This window comes from Hipposideros armiger, unplaced genomic scaffold (assembly GCF_001890085.2).
Source record: "Hipposideros armiger isolate ML-2016 unplaced genomic scaffold, ASM189008v1 scaffold_913, whole genome shotgun sequence".
NCBI classification, from domain to species: domain Eukaryota; kingdom Metazoa; phylum Chordata; class Mammalia; order Chiroptera; family Hipposideridae; genus Hipposideros; species Hipposideros armiger.
The window spans coordinates 2,828-27,929 of NW_017732263.1; the positions used below are offsets into that span (position 1 = coordinate 2,828).

The 25,102-nt window shown below is 35.8% G+C and overlaps 1 protein-coding gene across 1 annotated transcript in view; it reads right to left on the minus strand.

Annotated features, from left to right (window-relative positions):
- Positions 1-391: 391 nt before the first annotated feature.
- The window catches only part of OTOGL (otogelin like), a gene marked incomplete at its 3' end in the record, with an annotated part of 117,429 nt that continues 92,718 nt past the window's right edge, over positions 392-25,102 (minus strand). Inside the window, exons 32-44 of the mRNA XM_019630438.1 lie at positions 23,921-24,088; positions 21,293-21,571; positions 19,210-19,327; positions 14,574-14,653; positions 14,231-14,260; positions 12,264-12,319; positions 9,581-9,758; positions 8,950-9,092; positions 8,036-8,059; positions 7,849-7,941; positions 5,268-5,457; positions 1,963-2,177; positions 392-533 (exon numbers count right to left, since the gene is read on the minus strand). Coding sequence (XP_019485983.1) covers positions 392-533; positions 1,963-2,177; positions 5,268-5,457; positions 7,849-7,941; positions 8,036-8,059; positions 8,950-9,092; positions 9,581-9,758; positions 12,264-12,319; positions 14,231-14,260; positions 14,574-14,653; positions 19,210-19,327; positions 21,293-21,571; positions 23,921-24,088 — 1,716 coding nt within the window. The remainder of the gene's footprint in view (positions 534-1,962; positions 2,178-5,267; positions 5,458-7,848; positions 7,942-8,035; positions 8,060-8,949; positions 9,093-9,580; positions 9,759-12,263; positions 12,320-14,230; positions 14,261-14,573; positions 14,654-19,209; positions 19,328-21,292; positions 21,572-23,920; positions 24,089-25,102) is intronic.

Below are 25,102 nucleotides of genomic sequence, written 5' to 3' on the forward strand. Positions count from 1 at the left end.
ATCTTCATCCTTTCCATAATAAATGCGTAAGAGCGAGTTGGGGGAAATGAGGCAGGTTATATGGAATCAACAACAGGTTCTGTAGGAAACGAAATTAAAATCTCTCCTCAATCCCCTGTGATTTCTTCAATACTGCAATCTACTTTGCTACCTAATATTTTGTGGACTAGGTTTACATTTAGGAGAATTGAGGCCTATTTTAAATTGAGAACAGGATGAAAATAGAAGTATCCTATGTGAGAGAGCTCACCTCTAACTTCTAGGTTAGATTTATACGCATTTTATTCTTACAAAATTATTTTATGATGAAAAATGCAAAGAAAAAGAAAGAAGCAAAAAAACGGAATGTTATTCAGTTACTGGAAAATATCATTTGAAGTGTACTACTTACCGCAGTAATCAGGTGTCCTCCACTGAATACAGATGTCAAACTTGTTGCACAGAGCCACATATGCAGAAAGTGCGTCACATTCAGAGTTCCCAAAATTGGTAAAATTAATCCACATCTTTTCACAAAAGTTCTGTGGTGAAACCTAGAGAGGTATATTTTGGCTTGGGATAAGTTGTGTTGTTTCAGTTGCTCTAAAGACTCTAACTAAGCCAGACTAAAACTATTTGGAGAATCAAAGAGTAGCAAGTTAAGCATCCCTTTCATTTGTAACCAAATTCACTGGGAAAATCCTAAGCGAAAAATCTGAAGCTATCACCAACTAAATGGTATCCTGCATTGCCTCACTATGCCTTTCACAGTCAAGTTGAAAATTTTTTCTAATTTAAGTTCCCAGTTAAAAATGCAATCATCATTGTGCTTTTAAAAGACAGCTCAAAATGGCACTAAAATTGGTTTAAAAGTATGCGCTATTTTTCATTTTTATGTGCATGCATTAAAAAAATGTAAACATTTACAACTTATTTGCATTGAAATTTATAAATAAAACTGAAGTTCCTGAAAGATATGCCATTTTTGTCCCATGACATCACACCCTTTTCCTTTGGGGTCAGGGGAGTCATAGGGCAGGCTGAGAACTATGGAGTCTGCACGTCACCACCTAGCATGCAATGCGCTCCTTCCTGCTTTAACAATTCCTCACTCTTCTTCCCGGGCTCTTAAACTACCCACATGTCTTGCGCTAAACTTTCAATGTTTTCCTAAAATGGACATTTACACCAAATTTGCTCTTACATATATTGTTTTATTTGCCTAGGTCTCCCTTCCTCCCTCTTCTCCTCTGGCAAACTCATCCTTCTAAGTAATTCAAATGTCTAAAACTGGGAAGCCTTTTCCAAACCTGGGTTTCTAGGCACCTCCATAGTGTATCTTACAATGTAACTATTCACAGGCTTGCCTTCCCACTAGGACTCCTTCAGGGCAAGGATCACAGGAGTTTAACACAACGCCTAGTAGGGGCTAGATGCTCACAAAATTTTCATTAAGTGATTCATGGAATGCTGTATTTATCTGCCCTTTGTTTCTAATAATGGATCTTTTTTTAATGATGCTAATTATTTTAAATGTCTACTTAGTGACCTAAAGTCAGAAAGTTAGAGCATATTAAAGAATAATTAATTTGAATATGTGACAGTTTCTATTATAAGTAAACACCTAAGAGGCCAGGATCACAGGAAATTAATTAAACCTTCACTGCCTTGGTTTCTATATTGGGTTATCAAGTGACATTGACCTCTTTCTCCTAGAGGCATTTATTCATAGAATATAATTTCATTTTTCTTGAAAGCTGTAGATACAGTTCTGAAGAAAACAGAGAGAGAAAAAAGATAATTATCCTCCCTGTCTCTGTGTATCTATAAACCGCAAATGATTCTGAATTCCAAAGCATGCCGACAGAAGGTTTGGGGATAAACTGTTCTCAGTAGAACATCATGGCAAGAACAGGAATTTATTGGCTTTAATCTTAACCTGTTTAACATGACAGTTCTTATTTATGGTTGCTTTCAACTTACTCTATCGTGGCATGGAATGAAAATTCTTCTATTTAATAACTCAATGCAGTGACTGCAGTCATACTCAGTACAATTTCTAAAAGGTCTTCTTGTTGTTACTTTAACTGCTTTGTCAATTTCCCAGCTCTCAATAAATAATTCAATGTCTTCCATATTCGTAATAATTGTGCCATTTTGCATCCTTAGATCATCATCTGGATCGTCATTGCAAATCCCTAGAAAGATATGTGACATTTAGAAGGAAGAATTTTTCACTTAAACCAAACGCAGGCAGCAAAAATAAATCCTCTTAATAATTGATTTAAAATAAATTATTTACTGAATGAGGTGCCAAATTTATGTCCTTTGACTTTAATGTTGATGGATTTTTTAAATTGTGTCATTCTTTGATAAGATAGTATAGAACTGTCTCAATCAGATAAGCAAGAAACCATGATCCTAGAAGTCAAGATATATGAAAAGCTCGTAGAAGATAAAGAGGTGATTGATTCTGCTGTTAACACTATTCCACTTTTACCATCATCGCCTAATTTGATAACTAGTTCTAAAATCTGTCAAATATTCTCCAGAATAGTGGACATTTGGTGATTGCCTCCCAGGCATCTACTCCCCCAAGAAAACTCTGCCTGAAAACATTGTTATTCCTTTCAGGAATTAACCCTGTCTTGTCACCTAGTACATGAACTACTCGAGGAGAGACACCTGATTGGCATAAAGGTATTCCTTACATCTGGCCTTAAAAACTGTTATAAGTAATCCAGGCATAAACCAATCAGCTCATGGCAGTCACCAGACACCTAGATTTGTTCAACGTTAGGACAACCATAGTCAAGTTCAGAATTTGACCTGGGAATTCTAGAACATAGCAATCTTCCCTCTTTGAGATGGCATGGCCTATTGATGGCTATGATGTTTTGATCTGCTACAGCCTAGCATCCTTGAGGTAGGTCAGATTGAGGATAAAGCTTAGTCTTCATCCAGTGGAGTGCAGAGTCAAGGGAAGTCCAGAAAAATGGATCTGGAACCCTGATCATAACTTACTCGAATCCCACCCTACTTTAAAACATAATTTTTCTTAATTCCCAAGGCTCCCAGGTATAAAAGGTAAGAGTTAAACATTTTATTGAAGTATTAAATCTTAAATCATTACCAATAAAGGTTGCTTCTGCCATAGTTATCCTACCCTTATAAATACACAGAAGACGGAATGAAGTGCAAAAAAAAACCAAACCAAACAAGTGAACTATACTATAAAGCAGCTACTATTTTTTTCAAGTCTAAATTCTTCTGGAGAAAGGTAATCGATAAGTAAAAAACATGGTTTCATCACAGACTTCACAGTGCTGTGTAAAACAAGGTATCAATATAGACCTCCCATTCTCGTGTCCATGATCAATTTGAGTCACACTCTTGTTCACTGTAACTTTATTACCCAGCACCCAATGTAGTAGTTTCAACAGCACCCAGAGTTTTCATTAACAAGCCACTCCTCTCCCATGGAGGTCATGAAGTTTGGGGGTGACCCTTGGTTAACAAAAATGTAATCCCAGACCCTTTTCTACAGTGATTAGTTAAGAATCCAGTTAGCGGAATGTCTATCTCCATTAAAGCATGAGCTAACAGTAAAGGAGGGGGAAAAAAAACAAAACACAAAAATCAAACAGAAATCATAGTACACAGAAGTGATAAATCATAATAGAAAACATGCAATTTCAAAGTCTCTGACTTATTACACTATAATAACTATTGAGTTGCTTATAATCAGCGCTATACACCAATACTAACTATTTCCACATTGATAACTTTTAGTCACCATTGAAGTTTGTGTTATGTGTAACATACTCTAAATAGGCAAGGAACTATGTACACCATTTTAGCCAATCTTTCCATTACATGTTTTACATTTTTAAAGAAGAAATATGGGTGTTTTGTGTAATTTGTGAGGGCAAGGACTTAGTCTATTCATTTTCATTTTGAGTTGTCAACACCAAACGTTAGTGTCAGGGACTCAGAAGGTAATCCATAAACTTTTATTCAGTTAATATTTAGTGAGATTAAAATATATTTGTACTAATATTTGTTGACTGTGTGTATTAAGCAATGTATGAAGTGCTTTTCCAGTAACTTTCACATAAAATTCTAACAATCTTGAAGGCAGATATTGCCATTTCCATTTTAAAGTTGAAGAAATTTATGGTGAGCCCAGAGCTGTAAAGGGGATAGCTCTGTTTAACTTTCTGGAAGACACCAGAGCCAATATTATTCTTATTTTGTTAGGTACATAGATATATTTCTAATTTGTTTCCTTTGGCTTAAAACTCTTTTCATATCTATGATATTAAACTTAGGTGTAAATTTTTTCTATGCTTTTCACTTTATAATGACCCTGAGATAAATTTTCAGAATATTGTGTCCCCTGTAAGTATATAACTTACAAGATGGCTTAAACAACTAATTTTTCCCAGATTTCAAACTTTTAAAAAAAAGGAAAAAAGTTATTTAAGCCTTTCTATTCCTCATTTTTATCACTTATAAATTAATACTAGTGCCTATTTATTAGGGTTATTGTTAGATTTAAATGAGTTAAAGTATCTAAACTAATGCCTCACACTTCATTAATGCTTAATAAAGACAAGCTAGTAGGGATACAAACAGTATCATAGTAACAGTGGTAAGCATATGGTTCCATAAAATACCCACAATGAACTGTTATTTCTTGCTTCTTAGCCCATTTATTGAAAACCATTACTTCCTTCAGTATTCCAGAGGGATCTGAAAGTTAACATCTCATATCAAAAAGTGTGGCTACAGAGGCCGGCCGAGTGGTGTGTTGGTTAGGAGTTGGCTTGGGATGCCAATTGGTCTGAGCAGCAGGGCTCCGGTTTGGATCCCACATATGAGGGCCAGTGACACTGCCCTCTACAGCTAAGATGGTGAACAACAGCTCAACCTAGAGCTGGGCTGCTATGAGTTGCAGGTGATGGCATAGGCTGCAGTTGGGCTGGCCAGGAGCTGCCGTGAGCGGCTGTCCAATGGCCGACAAGCAACTGCCTCACCCAGGAAGTGCACAATGATAATACCAACATGGGCCAATGAAGCGACGTCCTTCACAACAAAACTGAAGAACAGAAGGACAGCAACTTGTCTGTTCCCCTTCCCTGATTCCCCAACGCTGTACCCCTCCCCCAGTTCCCCAATAATGTCTTAAAAAAAAAAAAGTGTAGCAACAGAAGCCAAACAGTTTAATGTGAACAGGAAACAAAAAAAATGTTAGAAGAAATCAAGATTTGAAAAGCAATGCTCACCACAAAGTCCTTCTGTGTAGGAAGACAAGTTAAATTGAGGGCCAAAATGAATGTCTAAGATTCCTGTAAGATGAGCCCACTTTATGATTAGTCCAGCTGGAGTCGTAATCACGTACATAGTACCAGAATCCTCTATAAGCAGGTCTTGATTGGAAAAGGGCAAAGGCACAACAATAGAATCCACGTCGACCTAAAATTACATTATGCATTTCCATTTGTTAGAAAACATGATTATGTTTATTTATTAAATGTATGGGGTGACATTGGTTAGTAAAATTATATAGCTTTCAAGTGTACATTTCTATAATACATCATCTATACCAGGGGTGCCAAAATAATGTATATAAGTGGACACTGGTCAATGTTGCTCAAGCAGTAGTTCGCTGTAATCAGAAGTGTCTGGACACTGATGGTAACCACTTTGAGCATCTTTTGTAATTGCAGAAGTCAAGCATTACTTGCATTCATCTTTTGTTATTGATATATATTAAGTATTAAATTTCAATACTGTTTTCCTTTCTTAAAATGTGTATACATTTTTTGACACCCTCTGCATATAGTTTGTGTGTTCACCATATATTTGATCCCCTTTACCCTCATCTACCACCCCTTCCCCATTTTCCCTCTGGTAACCACTAAACTGTAGTCTGTGTCTATGAGTTTTTAAATATACACTTATTAAAATTTGGAGAATTCAATTTATTCCATTTTTTCTGATTTAATATAAACTATTTTTTAAGTTTTTAAAAATTTGTTTCTCTGCTGCTTTCACAGGTTTTCATAACTTCTAAACTCTTTTATTGTTCCTTTGCTGTGTCTTTCTATATTCAGTATTTGTTTTAACCTCATTTTCCTTTATTTTCTTCAGAACTTTACATTTTGTCTGTTATGTAATGGTGTTGATTACACCATTGCCTACTAATATAAACGTAAGATAATAAAAGTTACTTTCAGGATGTTTCCTTTAATCTGAGGTCTTTCTCTGATCTTCTAAATCAGTGTTTAATGATGTTTATAACAATCATGCGTCCAGGTTGGTAAAGATTAGAATTCTCAGCAACTCTACTTCCTAGGTTTTCATGGAAATCCAGAGTCTATATTTTTAGCATGTGTTTTCTTGGTAATACAAATGTAAGCAGTCCAAGGATTATACTTTGAGAACCAGTGCTTTAAATAATGGCAGTGACACAGAACCATGAGCTGTAACCAGCAGCAAGTTTGCCAAAGTTCTACCTGACCAACCACCCACTTTCTCGTCTTTACACCTTCCTCATACTGCCTCCCTTGGGCTAAAACACTCTTCCACTTGCCTGGTTAATTTCTATTCATTCTTTAAGATTCGTTTTAGGTGTCACCTCTTCCAAAAATACTTATTTAACCCTCCTATAAACTCTACCAATTGATTCTTCCTTTTATTTTCATGATGTTTTTGTCATAGCTGTCACTGTACCTCCTGCTACTTTCTAATGGGCAGATAATTACATTTATGTACCCTACACACAATTACAAGTTACTTAAGATCAGGACCTGTGTAATTTTATTATGTAAACTCTCACTAAATTGTTTTTTTAATTAATTAGTTTTTAACTGAATACATGACCAGTGATGAATTCAGCTTAGGCCAAAAATAAACCCTTCTGCCCAAATGCAGTTTATTTCCCAATCACTTCCTGTTGCTATATCAACCTTATCAAAATCAAAGGTATATACAAATGCTATCTTGCAAAAAAAGTACCTCCTTCATATATTTTGTTTTACTTAAGATCAAACTTTCTAATATAAGTACCTTACTATATCTTAGGCCCATTTTAATATTGCTTCTAGCCTAGAATCTATGGATCTGTGCTAATGCAATTATTTCCAGAAAGCACCCAGTATCTTAGCCATTTTGAGCAAAATCTTTATACATTATTTTCTTATATTTTTCAGAGAACCATCTAGATCGGAGTGAAGCATCCAGCTTATAACTCAGTCCTACCTGGTAAATATATATGCCTTGGGATAAAGTTTCTTCCTGTAAAACTAAATGGTTCCTTTTCAACTTTTTTATAATGCATTGCTCTTCTTCAGTTTATTTTAATAAAGTTAAATATTCTTTCATTTATTCTTATTTTGGCTATGATTTATTCACTGAAAAATTAATGGCATCAATATTGGAATACTCCTTCCATCTAATCTTCTCTCAGTGGTCTTCATCTGGTATTTGTGGCTACTACTCTTTTCAACATTATGATCCCTCTTTTTCACATCATTTCCATTTTGTCTAATTTGAAACACTAACATTAACTCTGACAGTAAGAAGCTTGGCCACTCGCCTTATCCAAAAAGGCTTTAGCATATTTAATATGGCGGTTACAGTTAACCTCACAAGGGGAGAAATATTTGCAAGAGTTGGCACTTATCGAAGGATAAATATAATGTTAAGAAACACATTTTAGACTGTCCATGAAAAATGATTAGACATGATAGCAATGAAATTCCACTGATATGTTTAATTTTCCCTCTTTTTGGAAATAATTGTGTTTATATAATTTCTTAATTTCATCTAATGTAAGGATATATTTTAACTTTGTAATCTTACCTTTCTTGCTGCCCGATCAACAAGTATTTTATGTATAGGTGTTGTCAAATTTAACTTCTTAAAACAAAGCCCAGAGCTTCTTTCAGAGAAAGTCTTAATTAAAAAAAAAAAATTAATACTTTATGGAGTTAAACATAATTTTAGCAATAAGCAGAAGGAATCTACTAAACACTTTGAAAATACTCACTAGCTTTTTAATTGAGTTTTCATCCTGAAAAAAAAAGTATAAAGAAAAATCACTTTTAAAAGAAAAGTACTACTTGACATTTAAAAAATACTGGATTAATATTATATGCCTCTAAATATATTTACATGAAATATTTTTTAAAATTTTTATTAAAATTATTGGGATCAGGCCAGCCGAGTGGCGTGATGGTTAAGAACTGGCTTGGGACGCCAGAGGGCCCCAGTTAGGATCCCACATATGAGGGCCAGTGACACTGCCCTACACAGCTAAGATGCTGAACAACAGCTCAACCTGGAGCTGGGCTGCCCTGAGTCGCTGGCGACGGCGTAGGCTGCAGCCCCTGTTGCAGTGGGTTGCCATGGGCTACCGTGTGTAGCCAGCAGCCAGCGTGAGCGGCCAGCAGCCGCAGTGAGCAGCTGTCCAGAAGCCAGCGACTGATCTGCCTCGCCCGGGAAGAGCGCAATGATGGTGCCAACTTGGGCCAGTGAAGCAATGTCCTCCACAACTAGACTGAAGAACAAAAGGATAGCAACTTGTCTGTTCCCCTTCCCCCCAATACCTCAATAAAAATCTTTAAAAAAAAATATTGGGATGACATTGGTTAGTAAAATTATATAGGCTTCAAGTGTACATTTCTATAATATATCATCTATATATTGCATTTTATGATCACCACTAAGTCAGTTCTCTTTGCATCATCATATATTTGATCCCCTTTACCCTCTTCTACCACCACCCCCCTTACCCTATGGTAACCACTAAACTATTGTCTGTGACTATGAGTTTTTGTACATACAACATTTTTTGGTTTTAAGTACCAGAAGATAAATCTCAGTGAGCTTTTGAATCCCTTCTTACTCTGAGAATCCCTAATGTTGTCATGTACAGGTTTATGAAGAAATGACAAAACCTACCTGATTCATGGAACATTTTTCAATATGAGCAACTACAATTTCCCCAGGAATTCTTACTAAGATATAAGAAGCCATACTATATAATGCTGCATTGTTGCCATCAAATGTAATAATGCTCAGTTCTGACAACATGGAACACCGACCTGAAAAAAACATTGGAGAGTGAATTTAACCCATTAACTAATTATTTGCATTTGTAGTAATAATTGCTCCTTTAAAAAATATTGTAAATTAGAGCTATTATGTTTGACAAGAAGCAATTCAAAAAGTTATATACTAGGAACTAAAATCATAAATCAAATGAAGAAAGCTCAACAATAACTTTGGTTTGATGAGGTGATTGGTTCAAAGAAAGAACAATCTCCCCCTGATTAAAAATTGGTTACCAAGAGGTGACCAGTTAGCTGGGGGTGACCGGTTAGCTCAGTAGGTTAGAGCGTGGTGCTGATAACACCAAGGAAGGCAGTTCGATCCCTGGGCCACTAGGAGCTACACCCTCCTTAAAAGAGTCAACTATGCCATTGTAGCATGAAAGCAATGTGTAACCAATGACCATGGCTGTTCCCCAATAAAATTTAAAAAACAAACAAACAAACAAAAATTGGTTACCATGGAAGAAATGCAAACCTACAAGGACATTCCCACTCAGGGCAGCAGATATCAGTGTTCACTTGAACAGGTCTTCCCCGGAAACCACAGTCAGGCATTTCCAAGCCCTTTGGGCAATTAAGAGACCAGTTGTACAACTTCCATTCCGTATCAATGCATATATATTGGCTACAATTATAAACAGGATCAAATTGTTGAGGCTATTAATAAAAAGAGAAAATTGGTGAGTTTTTTCTCATTTTCAACTAATGTTTTCAATTAAATTTTTTTTTTATTTACCCATCTTCCCACTCCCCCTCCCCTTAGGCAACCATCACCTTGCTCTCTGTATCTCTGGGTCTGTTTCTGTTTTGTTTTGTTTGTTTGTTTTGGTTTTCAGATTCTGCACATAACTAAGATCATATGGTACTTTTCTTTCTCAGTCTGACTTATTTTACTTAGCTTAATACCCTCTAGGTCCATCCATGTTGTTGCAACTGGCAATACTGCTGAGCAATATTCCATTGCATGTATTTTTTTTTTTAGTTTCCCACTCAAGTTGTCTAAGGTGTGTATTTCCTAAACACAAAAGCTTTTAAATGATAAATAATTAAAATCACACTACAACTTTTTGTTGATGTAACCTTTCTAAAATACTCATTATGAACTTAATTTAAGTTTTATCTTAATGTTGATTTGATATCAGAATTGCCCACATACTTAGACATCTGAGCAAATTAAAGTCTTATCTTAAATTGTCTAGATTAGTGTTGTATAAGCAGATTTATTATACAGTGGCAGTCAACCTTCATATTACATTGTACAAAGCTAGTGTATGATTACAACTTCTGTTAAGGTCAGTTTTAAAAACTTACAACTTAATACTATCCTAATATTTTGTTAAAAATTCATATGTGAGATCAGTTTGACTGCTGGATGGAATCATTATGAATTAATTTTTATATATAACTCACATACTTATAGATGAACAAATAAAAATGAAATAAGTGGTAGATTTTTCAAAGTTTATAAACTGCATTCTATTTTAAATTATGGCAATAATTATAGCAATGATAAACATTTCTATCACTTATTATGTTCCCCATTGTTCTAATTAACCCATTTTCTTCCCACAATGACAACCCTCTAAAGTAAACTTTATGTTCACAAGGTCTGTATATCCACAGCTTTTTTATGTCTAAAAAAAAAAAAATCTCATCTTTGCAAGGCAAAACTGAACTCTTGGTTACATTCACTCCAGACCTTCACCTCCCACAATTTCCCCATCCTGATTAATGCAACTTTATCCTTCAGTTGCTCAAGGCAAAAATCTTACAATCCTTGATTCTGCTCTTTCACTCATACCCCACATCTAATCCTTCAGCAAATTCTGTGGCCTCTATATTCAAAATACAGAGGGTGCAAAAAAAATGTATACACATTTTAAGAAAGGAAAATTGAAATGTGTATGCTTTTTTTGGCACCTCATTTTTTGGCAACACTGATATATCCAGAATCCAGGCATTTCTCATCGTCTCCACTGCCATCGCCTGGTCCAGGCCATCATAATCTCTTGCCTAAATTCTTGCAACAGCCTCCTAACTTGTTATATTGTCTCCTTTCACCCTGCTCTCAACACAGTAGCTAAAATAACCCTGAAGTAAACCAGAGCATACAATTCCTCTGCTCAAAAATGTCCTATGTCATATTTCATCATTTAGGAAAAAAGCCACAGTCTTTGCAATCATCTACAAGGTCTTACATAATCTAATTTACTTCCTATTATTTTATTCCTTACTTGATTAATAGCCTTCTTGTAATTTTTTTATTCTTTTAATATTTTAGGTATTCTCACCTCAGGGCCTTTGCTGGGCCTGTTTTTGGTTTTTTTTTTGTTTTTTGGTTCTCAGCATGGCTCACTATCTCAATTTCTTCAGAGCTTTTATTCCTGTCATCTTATCAGTGAGGATTTTGACCAACTCACTGGAAATAGTTTTATTTTTCTCCTGAGCAGCACCCTCTAACATTTTATACAACTTAGTATTTATTTTTCTTATTGGTTACCTCAGAGCCTCCAACAGAATGTAAACTCCATAAACACAGGGATTTTTATCTACTTTTATATTGTTTTATCTATGACCAGCACCTGGCCAGAAATTGTGCTAAATAAACATTGGTTGAATAAATAATTAGTTTATCAGAACAAGTGGCATATTTGCATTATATTATTTATATTATATTATATTATATTATATTATATTATATTATATTATTGTATTATATTTGGATTAAGTAGCAAATAACTGTTCAAGTCTTAGCCAAGACAATTACAAGCTCTGGAGTTCAGTGACCTTATCTTTCTTTGTTTACCATTGTATCTTTGCCATCTTTCACAGTGCCTGGAATACAGTAGCGACTTAATAAATATTTTTGAATGCCTGACTTAGAGAGAAGCCCACACTAGGTAACTCTTTTTAAGGAATTGCACTTAAGACCTTATTTGAATTTTTTTTTAGTGTGGCCAGAATCTAATTAATAAGAAATATCTGAATCAGTTTAAAAAATACAATTATTAAAATATAATGCATATTTCTTATTATCTTTTAGCAAAGAAAGACTAGAGATCACACTGAAAGAAGTTTAATAGAGTTTGGATAGTCATACAACCACTTGAACAGATGCTAGAAAGAAAGGACAAAATGGCTGAAGAGATTACGCAGTCATACCTCACATAGCAAACCTGGCGTGGGTGTTACCGCTGTTGGAGTAATAATTTCTGGACCTGTTAGAAATGAAGATGTCCCCTCCATTAGTGGAACAGTATCCATCATGTGTGAAATTCATATGTGGCAGAAACTGTGCTAAGAAATTTTGTATAGATTATTTCATTTACTCCTCACAAGAACGCTGTGAAGTAGATAACAATACTCCTGTCATTTTTATAGAGAAGGAAACTAAGGTGTAGAGAGGTAAGCTGGTAAGTGTTAGAGGCAGAATTCAAATTCAGGAATCTTGATTCCAGAGCTCTGGCTTTTAATCATAGAACTCTCATAAGGATTAAATGCATCAAAGTGCTTATTCCAATGCCTGGCACTTAATAAGTACTCAATAATTAGTATAGTGATTAGTATAGCTAATTAGTATAGTGATGATAGTGATGGTTGCAGGGTGGCTATTATTTTGAAGATGTCACAGGACTTATTAAAATCCCTGAATGATTTGCCATTGCCTTCAGAAAAAACAAAAATCCAAGTTTCTTACCACGGACCCTTTGTGACCTGGCCCTGATAATTTCTTCCATCTCGTCTCTTGGCACAACTCCCCTCACACTACATGCTGAAGATACACTGACCTGCGCAAACTCTACAAACACTAACATAAACAGAGCCACTTTAAAATGGAGCTGAACAGCCACATCAGAGGAACTGTCTTGCTCGTCTTATGTCTGAATCTTTAGAATGTTAAAACTGGGCAAAACAACCATTGGACTGGGAATAGGGCAACACTGTGTCCCAAAACACTGTTTGCCAAGACAACAAGAAAGCAGTTATTATGACTACTGAATTGATAACTACTGGATTGAAAATTGGAAATGTTATTTAACATTAACATCACTATGTTATCTGCACCAATAAAAACGCGTTCCTTCTATTGATGTGATTGTTCCTGTCCCTTTCACATAAATAGCCACTGCCTTTGTCTTCAAATTGGAACATTATTTGGGCTGCTGCCTGAATCAGCTGGGCCTCCCGAAAAGCTGTGGTTATTGATTTCAATAAATACTGGTTGCCTCTCCCTTTGAAAAGCCTTTCATTTTAGGTTAGCAAGCCCGTCTGTGCGACAGGCTCTCTCTAGTTCCAGGCCTTTGCACAGGCTTCCCTTTCCAGCTAGAACACACGTCCTCCTTCCAATAGCCTCTCCAGCTCCTACCTCTGTTACCCTTCTGAGGCCATACCTCCAAAATCAGTATAAGACCCCTCCTGCTTCCTGCTTGTGCTAACCTCTATCATAATCTCACAGTAGCCTGTGGACTGATAACTGTTTTAGGGCAGAGGCTGCCCTTTCATCTCCTTTCTCCCTTCCTCCCTTCATTGCCAGGACAGTGCCTGACAGAGCTGACAATTAAAGCTTGTCAAGTAAACTAAAGAATAAATATCTGAGCTGTTCTAAATTATAATCCCAGGTGAAATAATACATTCTGTTTGTCCAGCCTCACTGTAAATCAGTTTATAGAATCCCTTCCTGAGGCAAGTTTCATAGCGAGGGAGAGAAGCCAGGATGAGAGCCTAGAATTCCTCCTGCAGAGGCTGAGGCTGAACGCAGGAGCCGGAATGAGAGCCCTTAGAGGATGACTTCATTTGCATTCAGATCTCTTTAGAGTCAACTTCATCACTGTGAAAATTTAAGCAGGATTTAGTAAAACCTAAATTCTAAGCAAAAGTGTGAGGGAATCTTTACTAGCTGAAAAAAAGAAAGAGGCAGACCAAATACAGAAGCCATTTTGAAGTTGAGGCACGACGACCTAATGAACAGCTACTTAGCAAAACAAAAGTGACAGCTAGGTTTTCCGGGTCGTTGGGATAGTGCTAACACCAACAGTTGTTCTAAGTGTGCTGAGATGTAAATTACATAATGCTAATTTTGGTGTCTACAATTGTAACAATACTTGTAAATACAGATAACGGTGGCTTACCTTCAGGTTCTATGGGAATCAGAGGTATGCCTACAAAGAAACAAAGATACTCTTCCTTAATCTGTTTTGCTCAAAGTGAGACCCACATAGTTCATATAAGGATCTTTAGCTTCAAGGAAAATGTTTTGGGAGAGAGAGCACAGGGGAAATGTTAGAGGGAAGGCTTACATGCTTTAAAAAGTAATTAGAAACAGAAAACAGTGGAAGGTATATTGAAGAAGAATTTGAATGAAAGTGTATTGTCTGTCTAAGACTTCTGTTTACAACCACTGGCCAACATACAGGGAAAAAAATATTCAAGTGTTTCATTTTTCAGAATAAATTAAGTAAGGTTCACACTTACAGTCTCCTGGATAAACACATCTGAGGGTGATCTCATCAAGGACCATATGCTTAGGGCAGTAGGGCAAGCATCCTTCAACCCTTCACATGAAAAAGAAAAAGAAAAAAGTTTAAAATATTTTTAAAACTGCATTTAATACATATGAAACCAGTTACATTTTTCTCAAAATTATTCTATTTTCCTTGTCAAGCATTAAGGAGTGCTCTATTTGCTACCACTCCATCATACCTCATTTTATGAAATCACAAGCTAGTGGATCATAAAGGAATATCATTCATGACTAAGGCAGGATTTGAACACAAAACATTCAAAATACAGTAAAACCTTGGATTGCAAGTAACTTGGTTTGCGAGTGTTCCACAAGATGAGCAAACATTTCTAGTACATTTTAACTTGTTAAGTGAGCGATGTCTTTCAATACAAGTAGTTTGTTTCCGGAACAAATTATGCTCACAAACCAAGGTATTACTGTATACACTTATGTTTGGGACACATTAAGACCGTGTTCTAATAAATCAGTAGAAATGCAGAAGAGTCATTTTTTGTGATTTTAATCTATATTCATTGAACTGTTACTTTCCATTCCCATACTGCCCCTCACTCCCCACATCCAAGCAGAGAGACATACTCTTTGAATATCCTTGCCTGGAGATGTTGGTAGAACAGAAACAGAAATCGGGGGCTTGCCTTGCCTATTATTATGCCCTACATTCATTGAAAAGATATCAAGAATCTCTGGGTGGAAGGCATGGAGGTGGGACATGGCTGCAGTCCTTTGAAAACAAGGAGAGGAGGGAGACAGAGGCTGCAGTTCTCAAGGGCATCAAGGCCTGTGCCCAAATTTGTATCAGTGTGCCCTGGAAGGAGATGGTTATATATGAGCCTAAGGGGACCAAATTTCAAGCCCCAGGATGTCCAGTCTTTGTAAGGATCCCCAGTTTTTGTGCATGGTAAGGGGTCAAATTTCAGAAAGTCATGGGCTTGGGCATCATGGGCTAAACACAGTTTCTCTAAGGGAATAAAGTCAAGGTAATGACTGAGATTATATGTTTCATCTCATCTTACTGGGGCTCCGAGTTCAATTTAGCATTTCCTGCTTTATTATTTTTTAAATTATTTTTTATTATGAAATACACATTTTTTAGAATTAGTTTCAGCTGTACAACACAGTGCAATAGTTATACTTTTTACCCCTCAAAGTGACAATCCCCCTCCCCCAGTCCGCTGCCCCACTTCCCCCCAATATCATACATATCTATTACAATTCCCTTGACACTCCACTCCCACACTATACTCCACGTCCCATGACTATATATATATATATATATATATGTATATATATATATATATATATATATATATATATTCACTTATAGTTGACATACAATCCGAGGTCAATTTATTCTGATTCCAATGAAATACATGTAATCCTCCTTGTATAATCAATTAGTAGATTCATACATACTAAGAATGAATGCAAATATTGTTATAGAAGCCTTGTTTATCTGCATCTCAAGTACACTGGAAGGTTGCAGTAATATTTTTAATATTTTAAAATATTCCCAATCGCCTTATTTGTAAAGCAAAGAATTTAAACCAAAAATACTCAAGGCCTCTTTCAAATTCAGGATGGAAATGAACAAACTTGAGACTGGGAGTAAGTGTTGCCGCCAGAGGGCGCTTGCTCATGGAAGGAAATCCAGAAAACACTAAAAATCAAGAAAAGTGAATTTCTCTTTGAACAGGAGACACATTCAGCCATCTCTTGGGTACCTCTTTCACACATAAATTTTAAAAACAAACAGTTGAACTTATATGACCAGTTGTTTATTTCACAAAGTGCACGTGATAATAAAATTTTAACCAGTATATGACATCCCTAGTCAACTCTAAACTTTGTCACGCCATAAAGAAAAACTAAAGTTACCAGATTGCTGAAAAGACTAGGGTCAGTTGGGTATCATTAAATTAAATAAACACCTTTTTTATGCAATTCAATTTTTCAATTGATTTATGCAAGTCAAAACCATAGCCATATTCTTATTTTCCAAAAACCGGTAACTTATTCCTTTAAAATGCCTTCATAACATGTTCCTGTTTATTTTGTCATATAATTAGTAATCTACTCAACTTCTGACTAACAAATAGAATATCTAGATGCAGAGCAGCTCTTTTAACTGGTACATAATAAGAATAACTGTATATACATACGGGCTCTGTGGTATAAAAGTTCTCATTTCCACCAGATATTTTTATTTTCAACACTTGCTATGAGCTGAAAACTGCAATTATCAAGAGAACAGCATTGGTGGTTTTATTGGGGACTAGGAGGAGGGGTGCAGAGCTAGGTTAAAGCCCCAGCTCAGTACTTGAGTCTCCCCTTAGGGCTTCAAGTACAAGGATGAGCAATAATGAAGTGCGTCAGTGTGGGGAATGGAGAGGTAGAGATAGAGATGAAGACAGAGGTGAGAGAAAAAGCTCATTAGGAGTGAAGTTTCATCCTGAGTCTCTTCTCTGCACCGTAACCATACCAAAAAAGAAACTTCAGGATAGCTGCAGACCAAACAGTGGAAGCACCGAGGATCTGGGTTCAAACACTTCGGAGACTGGTTATGGCACAAGAAGTAACACACCAGCCAAATGTCACTTCAAAATATATAGCTCTGTTTTCTCCCCAGTGCAGGGCCAGCGATGTCCTATCCTCCTTCCCTCCCTCCTTCTCTCCCTTCCTTTCTTCCTTCCTTCCTCCCTTCTTTCCTTCTCCTGGTACACTCCTCACTGTGGAGCCCCACTTGTTTCCCCTCCCATTGATGGCTACCAGGAGAGGCAGGGAATAAGTTTGTGAATGTGAGAAGTCCCAGTGAATGAAGACAACTCCTTTCAAAAAAAAAAAAAAAAAAAAAAGAAGGATGTTTTTCTATTTAAGAAAATAAACAGAAATATCATTTCCTTCTCTCAGTTCCCATAATACTTGATTCTCAACAGTGTAGTGGTTCAAACCCTGGCTGCCTACAAACTGTGTGTCCTAGGACCAATTGTTTAACTTCTTTGTGTCTCAGTGGATTTTTTTCCTATAAAAAATGGAAATAATGAGATGACCCATTTTACAGCATTGAGCACAGTGTGCCTCATGCTGTAAATATTTAAATGTGCTAGTTGTCGTCATTCTTCTAGCCCTCTTTCCACTGTTTTGTCATTATCTGCTTTTATTTCTGTCACCTTCCAAAAGACTCAGCTCCTTGAAAGAGGGGCTACGTCTCATTCATTCATATGCCTAGGACTTTTGTAGTGTCGATTTTGTCACAGAATAGAAGTTCATAAATGCCTAATGTAAAATGATTCTTTGGAAAATATCCCCTCCTACTGTTGATCCATATCGCCGTTTTCCTTTACAGCAATACTCCTTAAAAACAAAAAATGTTCACACTTTGTCTCCATTTTGCCTCTTCCTATTGCCCAGATTGCCAAATCCAATGAAGAATTTCAGTCTCCAATTTACAGTCCTCAAAACCAAATTCCTGACTTTTCTTCCAAGAGCTCTTCCTAACATTTCCTTGCCTCAGTAAATGGCAACTCAGCCTTCCATTCAATTGAATCATTTGAACTTGCTGCTTTTTGGCCAGTTTTGGTTACAAAAATGGCAATTTCATATGATTCCACCTAAACACTGCTGAAACCAAAACTTGAGTCCTTAACTCCTCTTTGCCTCATATTTGATATTAAATCCATCAGCATATCATATGGCCCTAAGTTTAATACCTATATTCAGAATCTGTTCATTTCTCATAGCCTGCAGGACCACTTCCCCTTCATTCTTGTCTGTACCACGGACCTCCAGTTCTGCCCTTCCTTGCCCTTCCCGACCCCCCAACAGCCCATTCTCAGTACAACAGCCAAAGCGAACTTTTAAAACCATACTCTGCCCAAAATGCACCAGGGCATTACTCAGAGAAATGCCCTGTAGCCTCACAACTGGCTTCAAGGCTCTATATTATTTGCTCACTACTGTGATTATCTGGTCTCACCTCCTAACTCCTTCCATTTTGTTCACTTTGCTCCAACTAGCTTGACTCCTTGTTCATCCTCAAATGCATTTCCACTCCAGGACTTTTGCACTCTTCTCAGACTGAAAAGTTCCTTCCCCAGATATCTGCATGGTCAGTCCCCTCACTTTCTTCAGATCTCTGAGTAGATGCCACCTTGTCAGCACGTTCTTCCCTGACCATCCTATGTGGCAAACACACACACACACACACACACCTTATACTCCCTGTCTCCCTTACCTTCCTTTATTTTTCTCCGTAACACACAGCACCATCTAACAATATATTACATTATATATCTACATTTTTCTTTGTTTATTCTCTGCTTCACCTCAATCAAATTTAACCTATATAAGGGCAGATACCTTCATCTATTTCATTCAGTACCATATCTCTAGCAGCTAGAAGCATTCCTGGCACATAGCAGACCCTTAATAACTATTGCTTGAATAACAGAAAACAAATTCATGAATGAGTATACAGCACATACAAATTATTCTTAAGAATGTTTTTTTCAAATCTAAAAAAAAATCATTGAGATCAGAATCTACTAATGCTGGCATTTGTTTATTTAATGGCTAAACATGACTTACGGTGGAAGAAATGTACATGCTAGTGCTTCAGGGTCACTACAGGTTCTAAAACAGGGAGTGGCACAAGGTTCGTATTTCCATTCACACATCCTCCTGTAAGGTATCGCTACCTGGATTTCTAGTGAAAAAAAAAAAAGTTTAGGTTGTGGATGTTTTTTATGTACAGCGTGAAAAATAATGATTTATCATAGTAACCTTTCTAGGGACTGACCCTTCTTTGACCAAATGCTGTGAAAAAGACAGGTTGGGGGGGGGGAAACACTAAATTTCGTGGTGAGTAAAGCATTTCATGCTTAAGTTGAATATCTAAATGTTAGTCTATTTTCCAAATATTTAAAAAATCAAGAGGTTGAAAGAGACCAAGGAAAATTGTAAATCTTCTTTTCTTTATGTTTAGTGGGTTCTCATTGATCTACATATCATGATAATATGAAACACATGTTTGGAATTTTATTTTTTGCAAAGTAATTTTCCCATTATTATATTTTATCCTTCTAAAGACCTTACAGAATAAGCATTATTTCCACCTTATAAATGAAGAAATTGAGGCTCAAAGGAGCCAAGTGACCTGCCAAGTTCAAACAATTAGGAAAATGGCAAGACCAAAGATATGTTGCCTGACATCAAACCTAAAGAGGACATCCCATCTTTGTTCTTCTCACAGAACTTAGCACATTACCTTGTACATCGTATTAACTCATGACCCAAAACATGAATGGATTTTAATAATCCATGCTTATAGTTACCAAACATTCCTTGATGCAATATTTTTCTCCTGAAAATTCTGCTAATACTCTCCATTCCCTATTTCATAGACCAGTCATTCTGCAGCAGCACAAAATTATCTCTGGAGAGTTCCATAGGAGAAAAAGTTCAGGCAACAGGTTGTGTTTCTTGGACTCTCAACACAGAATTCAATTCCAAGATATGGAAAGGAAAATAAGACCTTTTGGAAGGCATCTATGCATGTAAAGATTATAGTGACTGTTAGACCTAGGTTACTGGGATTGTTGGTTCTGGGAGAGGGTTGGTTCCAAGGCTAGAGTAGACCCCTAGAATTTCTTAGGTTTAGAAAGCCCACAAAGATCAGTTTCTGAGATTTTTATGATGCTATTGGCTGCAGTTGTCCATAGCTCAGGTGGAGCTGATGAATCTGGTTCTAATGGAACAGATTTCTAGATTGGAGGGGAAATATAGGCTTGTAAAGTTAAATTTTTGAGTAAATTCAAGTAAAAATATCATATTCACTCTATACAATGTTGTACAGACATGTCGGTGGCTCTTTTTCTCATGAGTATAGAAACCTTTTTTAATAGACAAAAATTTAAAATTTGACTTGAATTATCTAAAATCCAGACTACCACAGTTTGTAGAAATTTATCCACAACAGAAAAGGCAAATGATTAGTTCTCTTAGGCTGATTGAGAAGGGCTGATTAGAATGAAACAATTTATTTGGGAGACCCAAGACAGATATTAAGCTCCCAGGTTTTGAAAATAAAGTATGAATTTTTACACATTGGATGAGGCAGTGAGGATTCCTCTCTGAAATTCAGATAACTCAAGTTATAGAACTATAAGGATCTCTAGAAATAAGACCAGGTCTCTGCTCAACCATGGAAATCTTCCAGAGGTCAGTAGAGCCAGACACCCTACTATTGGAAAGACAGATAAACATGTTGCCTTTATCATTGAGAATCAGGTTATTGAGAAGTTGTCTTCTAGGAAACAAAAAGTAGGTACAAACACTAGCTACCATGAGACATGGGTCAGCTCTATTTCCAAAGTTCACACAGTATTGACAGTAATAATTAGTCAATAATTTAAAATAGCATTATTTAAGACTGTTCTAAGCAATTTAGTAATTAATGTATACAATAACCCTATAAAGCAGGTAGTATTATTTCTTCCATTTTAGAGATGCATAAACAGAGGGACAGAGAGGTTAACAAATTTACCCAAGGTCATATAACTCTGTCTACTTAAACTTCATTAAGAATGATTTAAAAAGTAAAACTTGATAGATATCCTGTCATTATGTCAATTATCTGTTTATTCTCCTTTTGAAGACTCAGGAAACATACCTTCTATGCTGAAGCTACTTGACTGTTTAAATTCTTCCGAATCATCATATTTTGATACTTTGACAAACAAATTTGTGAGTGTGATGAAAAAGCCTTTCTTGCTGTATAACTCAAAAGCACTGTAACCAGAAATCCAGAGGCTCTGATGGTGGAAAAATGTGGCTTTCTGATGAAAGGCTGAATTCGCCTGCCATTGTTTCAAACTAAGAGAGTCATCGTCATGGGCAAAGAGGAAGTAGTTTGGCCTTTCAGCAGATTCCAAGGAAACAAGTGCCAATGCTGTAAAACATAGAACAGTGTGCTTGACACCTCCTTGGGTTCTCCGGAGAAAGCAGATCATCAATACTGCCATTATAAAATGTATTATGAAGTTGACAAAAATAGAAGTATACAATTGCCATACTAATTAATTTAAATCTGAAAGATTTCAGAAAGTAATTATAAGATCTCTAAAAGAAATAGTATTTTAATACATTGACTAATAGTGAGAGCTCAAAAAAAAAATCAGTCTTTGATGAGTCCTATTTTTTAAATAATTTATCATGTATTTGGGGGGGGGGAGAAGATATATCAACTTAGGATCCCAGAATGTACAATATCACACAAGTAATCAAATGATTAATTGGACACATATTTGTACTTGTAAGCTTTAACATTTTCAAATGCATGAAATCTACAAATGGCTAAATTGGACAATAGGAAAGAATAAGAGAATAGAGAAACAAATCAATTTAGGCATGTCACTGCATTTCAATATCACTGGGTTCTTAATAAGCAAATGTTCTTAAAAGTGATTTTACTGCATTAAGAAAAGACTATTTGTTCAATATTATTCTCTATTCCTGAATAGATAATCAAATGACTAATGGACAACTACAAAGCATTTCAGTAGTATCATCCTTTCTTGTTATATGCTTTAAAAGTTTCCCATATATTTGCAAAATCCATGATATAAACATCCTTTAATTAAGCTTTTACATTTCATTTCTTAGACGTTAATTTCTTTAGGCAACCTATATAGAATGTGAGATGATATTTGCAAATCATATATCATATAAGGAGTCTTAATTTCTTAATTTAAATCCACTAGGATTGTTCTATTGAAAAAACCAGTTACTGGGTCAGCCGAGTGGCTCAGTTGGTTAACAGTTAGCTTAAGAGTGTAAGCTCTGAGCAACAGGGCTGCCGGTTTGATTCCCACATGGGCCAGTGATCCTGCGCCTGAGTTGAGCTGTTGCTGAGCTGCCAACAGGTGGCAGGATGGCTCAGCTGGTGAGAGCATGTGCTCTTAACAACAAGACTGCCTGTTCAATGGTGGGCTACGCTTGCCCACAACTAAGAATGAACGTGGCACCATGAGCTGAGCCTGGGTGGCTCAAGGGATAGAGCGCATGCTCTTAACAAGGCTGCCAGTTTGACTCCCACATGGGATGGTGGCTATGCCCACCTGCAACTAAGAGTGGAACACAGCATGTTGGACTTAGAGGCCATGAGCTGCAGACTAAGATTGTAACACAGCACCTTGAGCTTAGAGGCCACAAGCTGCTAATGGGCAGCCAGATGGCAACTGGCACCCTCCACAACTAAGATTGAAGAACAACAATTTGGCCGGGCCCCTCCCCAATTCCCCAACTGTGTTCCCTTTCCCCAATTCCCAAATTTAAAAAAACATTAGTTATTGCAAATCATTCAATGAAAAGTTTTCTCAAAGTCAATATATGATTCCAAAGACATTTATTGTGTCCTAAACTTTGCAAGTATCTCTGTTGAGCACTGGAAAATACAAATAAAAATAAAAGAAATATATGACTAACATATAAATTAGAACTTCAGACTGTGATAGATGTTTTCATAGATTAAAAAGAACTAAAGAGCTCTTTTTATAAGAAAGAAGCAATTTATTCTAACTGGAGAATCAGGAGATTTCTCAGAATAAGTGAAAGTTGGATTTATTCATTCAATAAATGTTTCCTAAGCATATACAACACACCATTCATGGTCCAAGTAGGGCTAGTACAGTAACAGTGTAGCCTGAGCATCATAGATCAAAAGAGGACAATAATCACCAGTTAGAACAGATGCCAAGTAGATACAACCAGTATAGATATGCAGGCGCAAACCAGTAAATGTGGAGCCAGGTACCAAGACACACAAGGCCGAGTAAGGGTAACAGACTGTCTGAATGATGGCCTTGACTCTGATTTATGCTCTTACTACTAACAGCTTTATTTGATATCAAATTATGATATCAAATCATAATTTTTTTCTTTTACTTTAATCTAGTATTACAATCCTTCAAATGTTAGTTATTAGTGAACAATTTTTCAAAAATTTAAAATTAAGTTCTGTGATTAATACTATGAAAATTTGAGCTGTGCTTTATTTAGGACCAAACACTCAATCAAACAATTACAATTCTTAGATAGATAGATAGATAGATAAAAAAATGATTGTATATATAAAAGAAATAGCTGCTTCATGTACCAGTATCTTATTTTACATCCTCTAGGGCACCTAGAAAAATGCCATAAACATATTAGATCCCAAATTAATATTTAGTGAATGAATAAATGGAAAAAATATAAATGGAAAACTAAAATCTTATTTTCAATTGGAAATTATACTTACATGATGGCTTCTCTTTGAAAAGACCTGGAGTGATCATAAAATTAAAAAATAAATCACCAGGAGCATTAGTTCTTGGCAGTGAGAGAGTGCTTCTACTGGTTAGATTGACCCCCAGAACAAGGCCAGTCTGCCCGTAACTTGCCAGCATGTATGGACCTTCTCCAAGAGCTATTTAAATACAAAACATGAGAATTATAAATTGGCACAGGATTTTTACATTTCAAGCTGTCATTTCAATGGGATAAATTTTAGTAACAAAAGATACTCCAAAAACTATTGAGCATTTAAACATTTATCACTAATAAAATAACTGAACTCTTTTCACAAATATACATTATGATTTGAGATATATACATATTTAAATTATATAAGTTAGAATATATATATGAATGTATATATGTATATGTATAAGTATATGTATATGTATATGTATAAATATATGTATAGCAGTGTTGGATATGAGGTTGACTTAAGCTTCCTGGGCCTCAAATTTTCTCACCTATATGAAGACTTTGTCTAGGTAAACCTTCCACTGTAAGATTCCAAGATTCAGATCTACTCTCAATAAATATAAATTAAGCTCTGTCAATGGCCAGGTGTTCTGATAATCTGAAAACCATCTCTCATTATTATTTTGCATTGTTTGAAAATAGAATTCACAGATATGATATACAATATTTTACTGTTCTGAGAATTACTGAATTTCACTAGTGAGGCATGTCTATAAAAAAAAATAAATAAGTAAGAAGATGAAGCTCAACAGAGAAACCAAAAATCTTCTTACTGATGCTGTCATTTCCCATACACTTAAACGGTTCCATATAAAATAGAAAATATTTACTATAAAGAACTAGTTAGTGTAGAACCAAAACCTGAAGCTCAATCAGAATAATTGTCTGCAAACTTCTTCTTATAAACAGGAGTAACAGGAGTATGTAAATAAGTTCACTAATATTTTTAAAAATTATGAGTTAGGTTTTATGATAATAAGGTCAATTTACCTTCAATTCATTCTCTATGTCATTTACTGTTCTTAATATTAGGAGATACTATAAAACTTTAAAGTTCCTCTAAATCATCAAAATTTAAGATAATAATTATCAGCTGTATACTTTTTTACAGATATATGTGTGTGTGTGTGTGTATATATATATATATATATATATATATATATATATATAT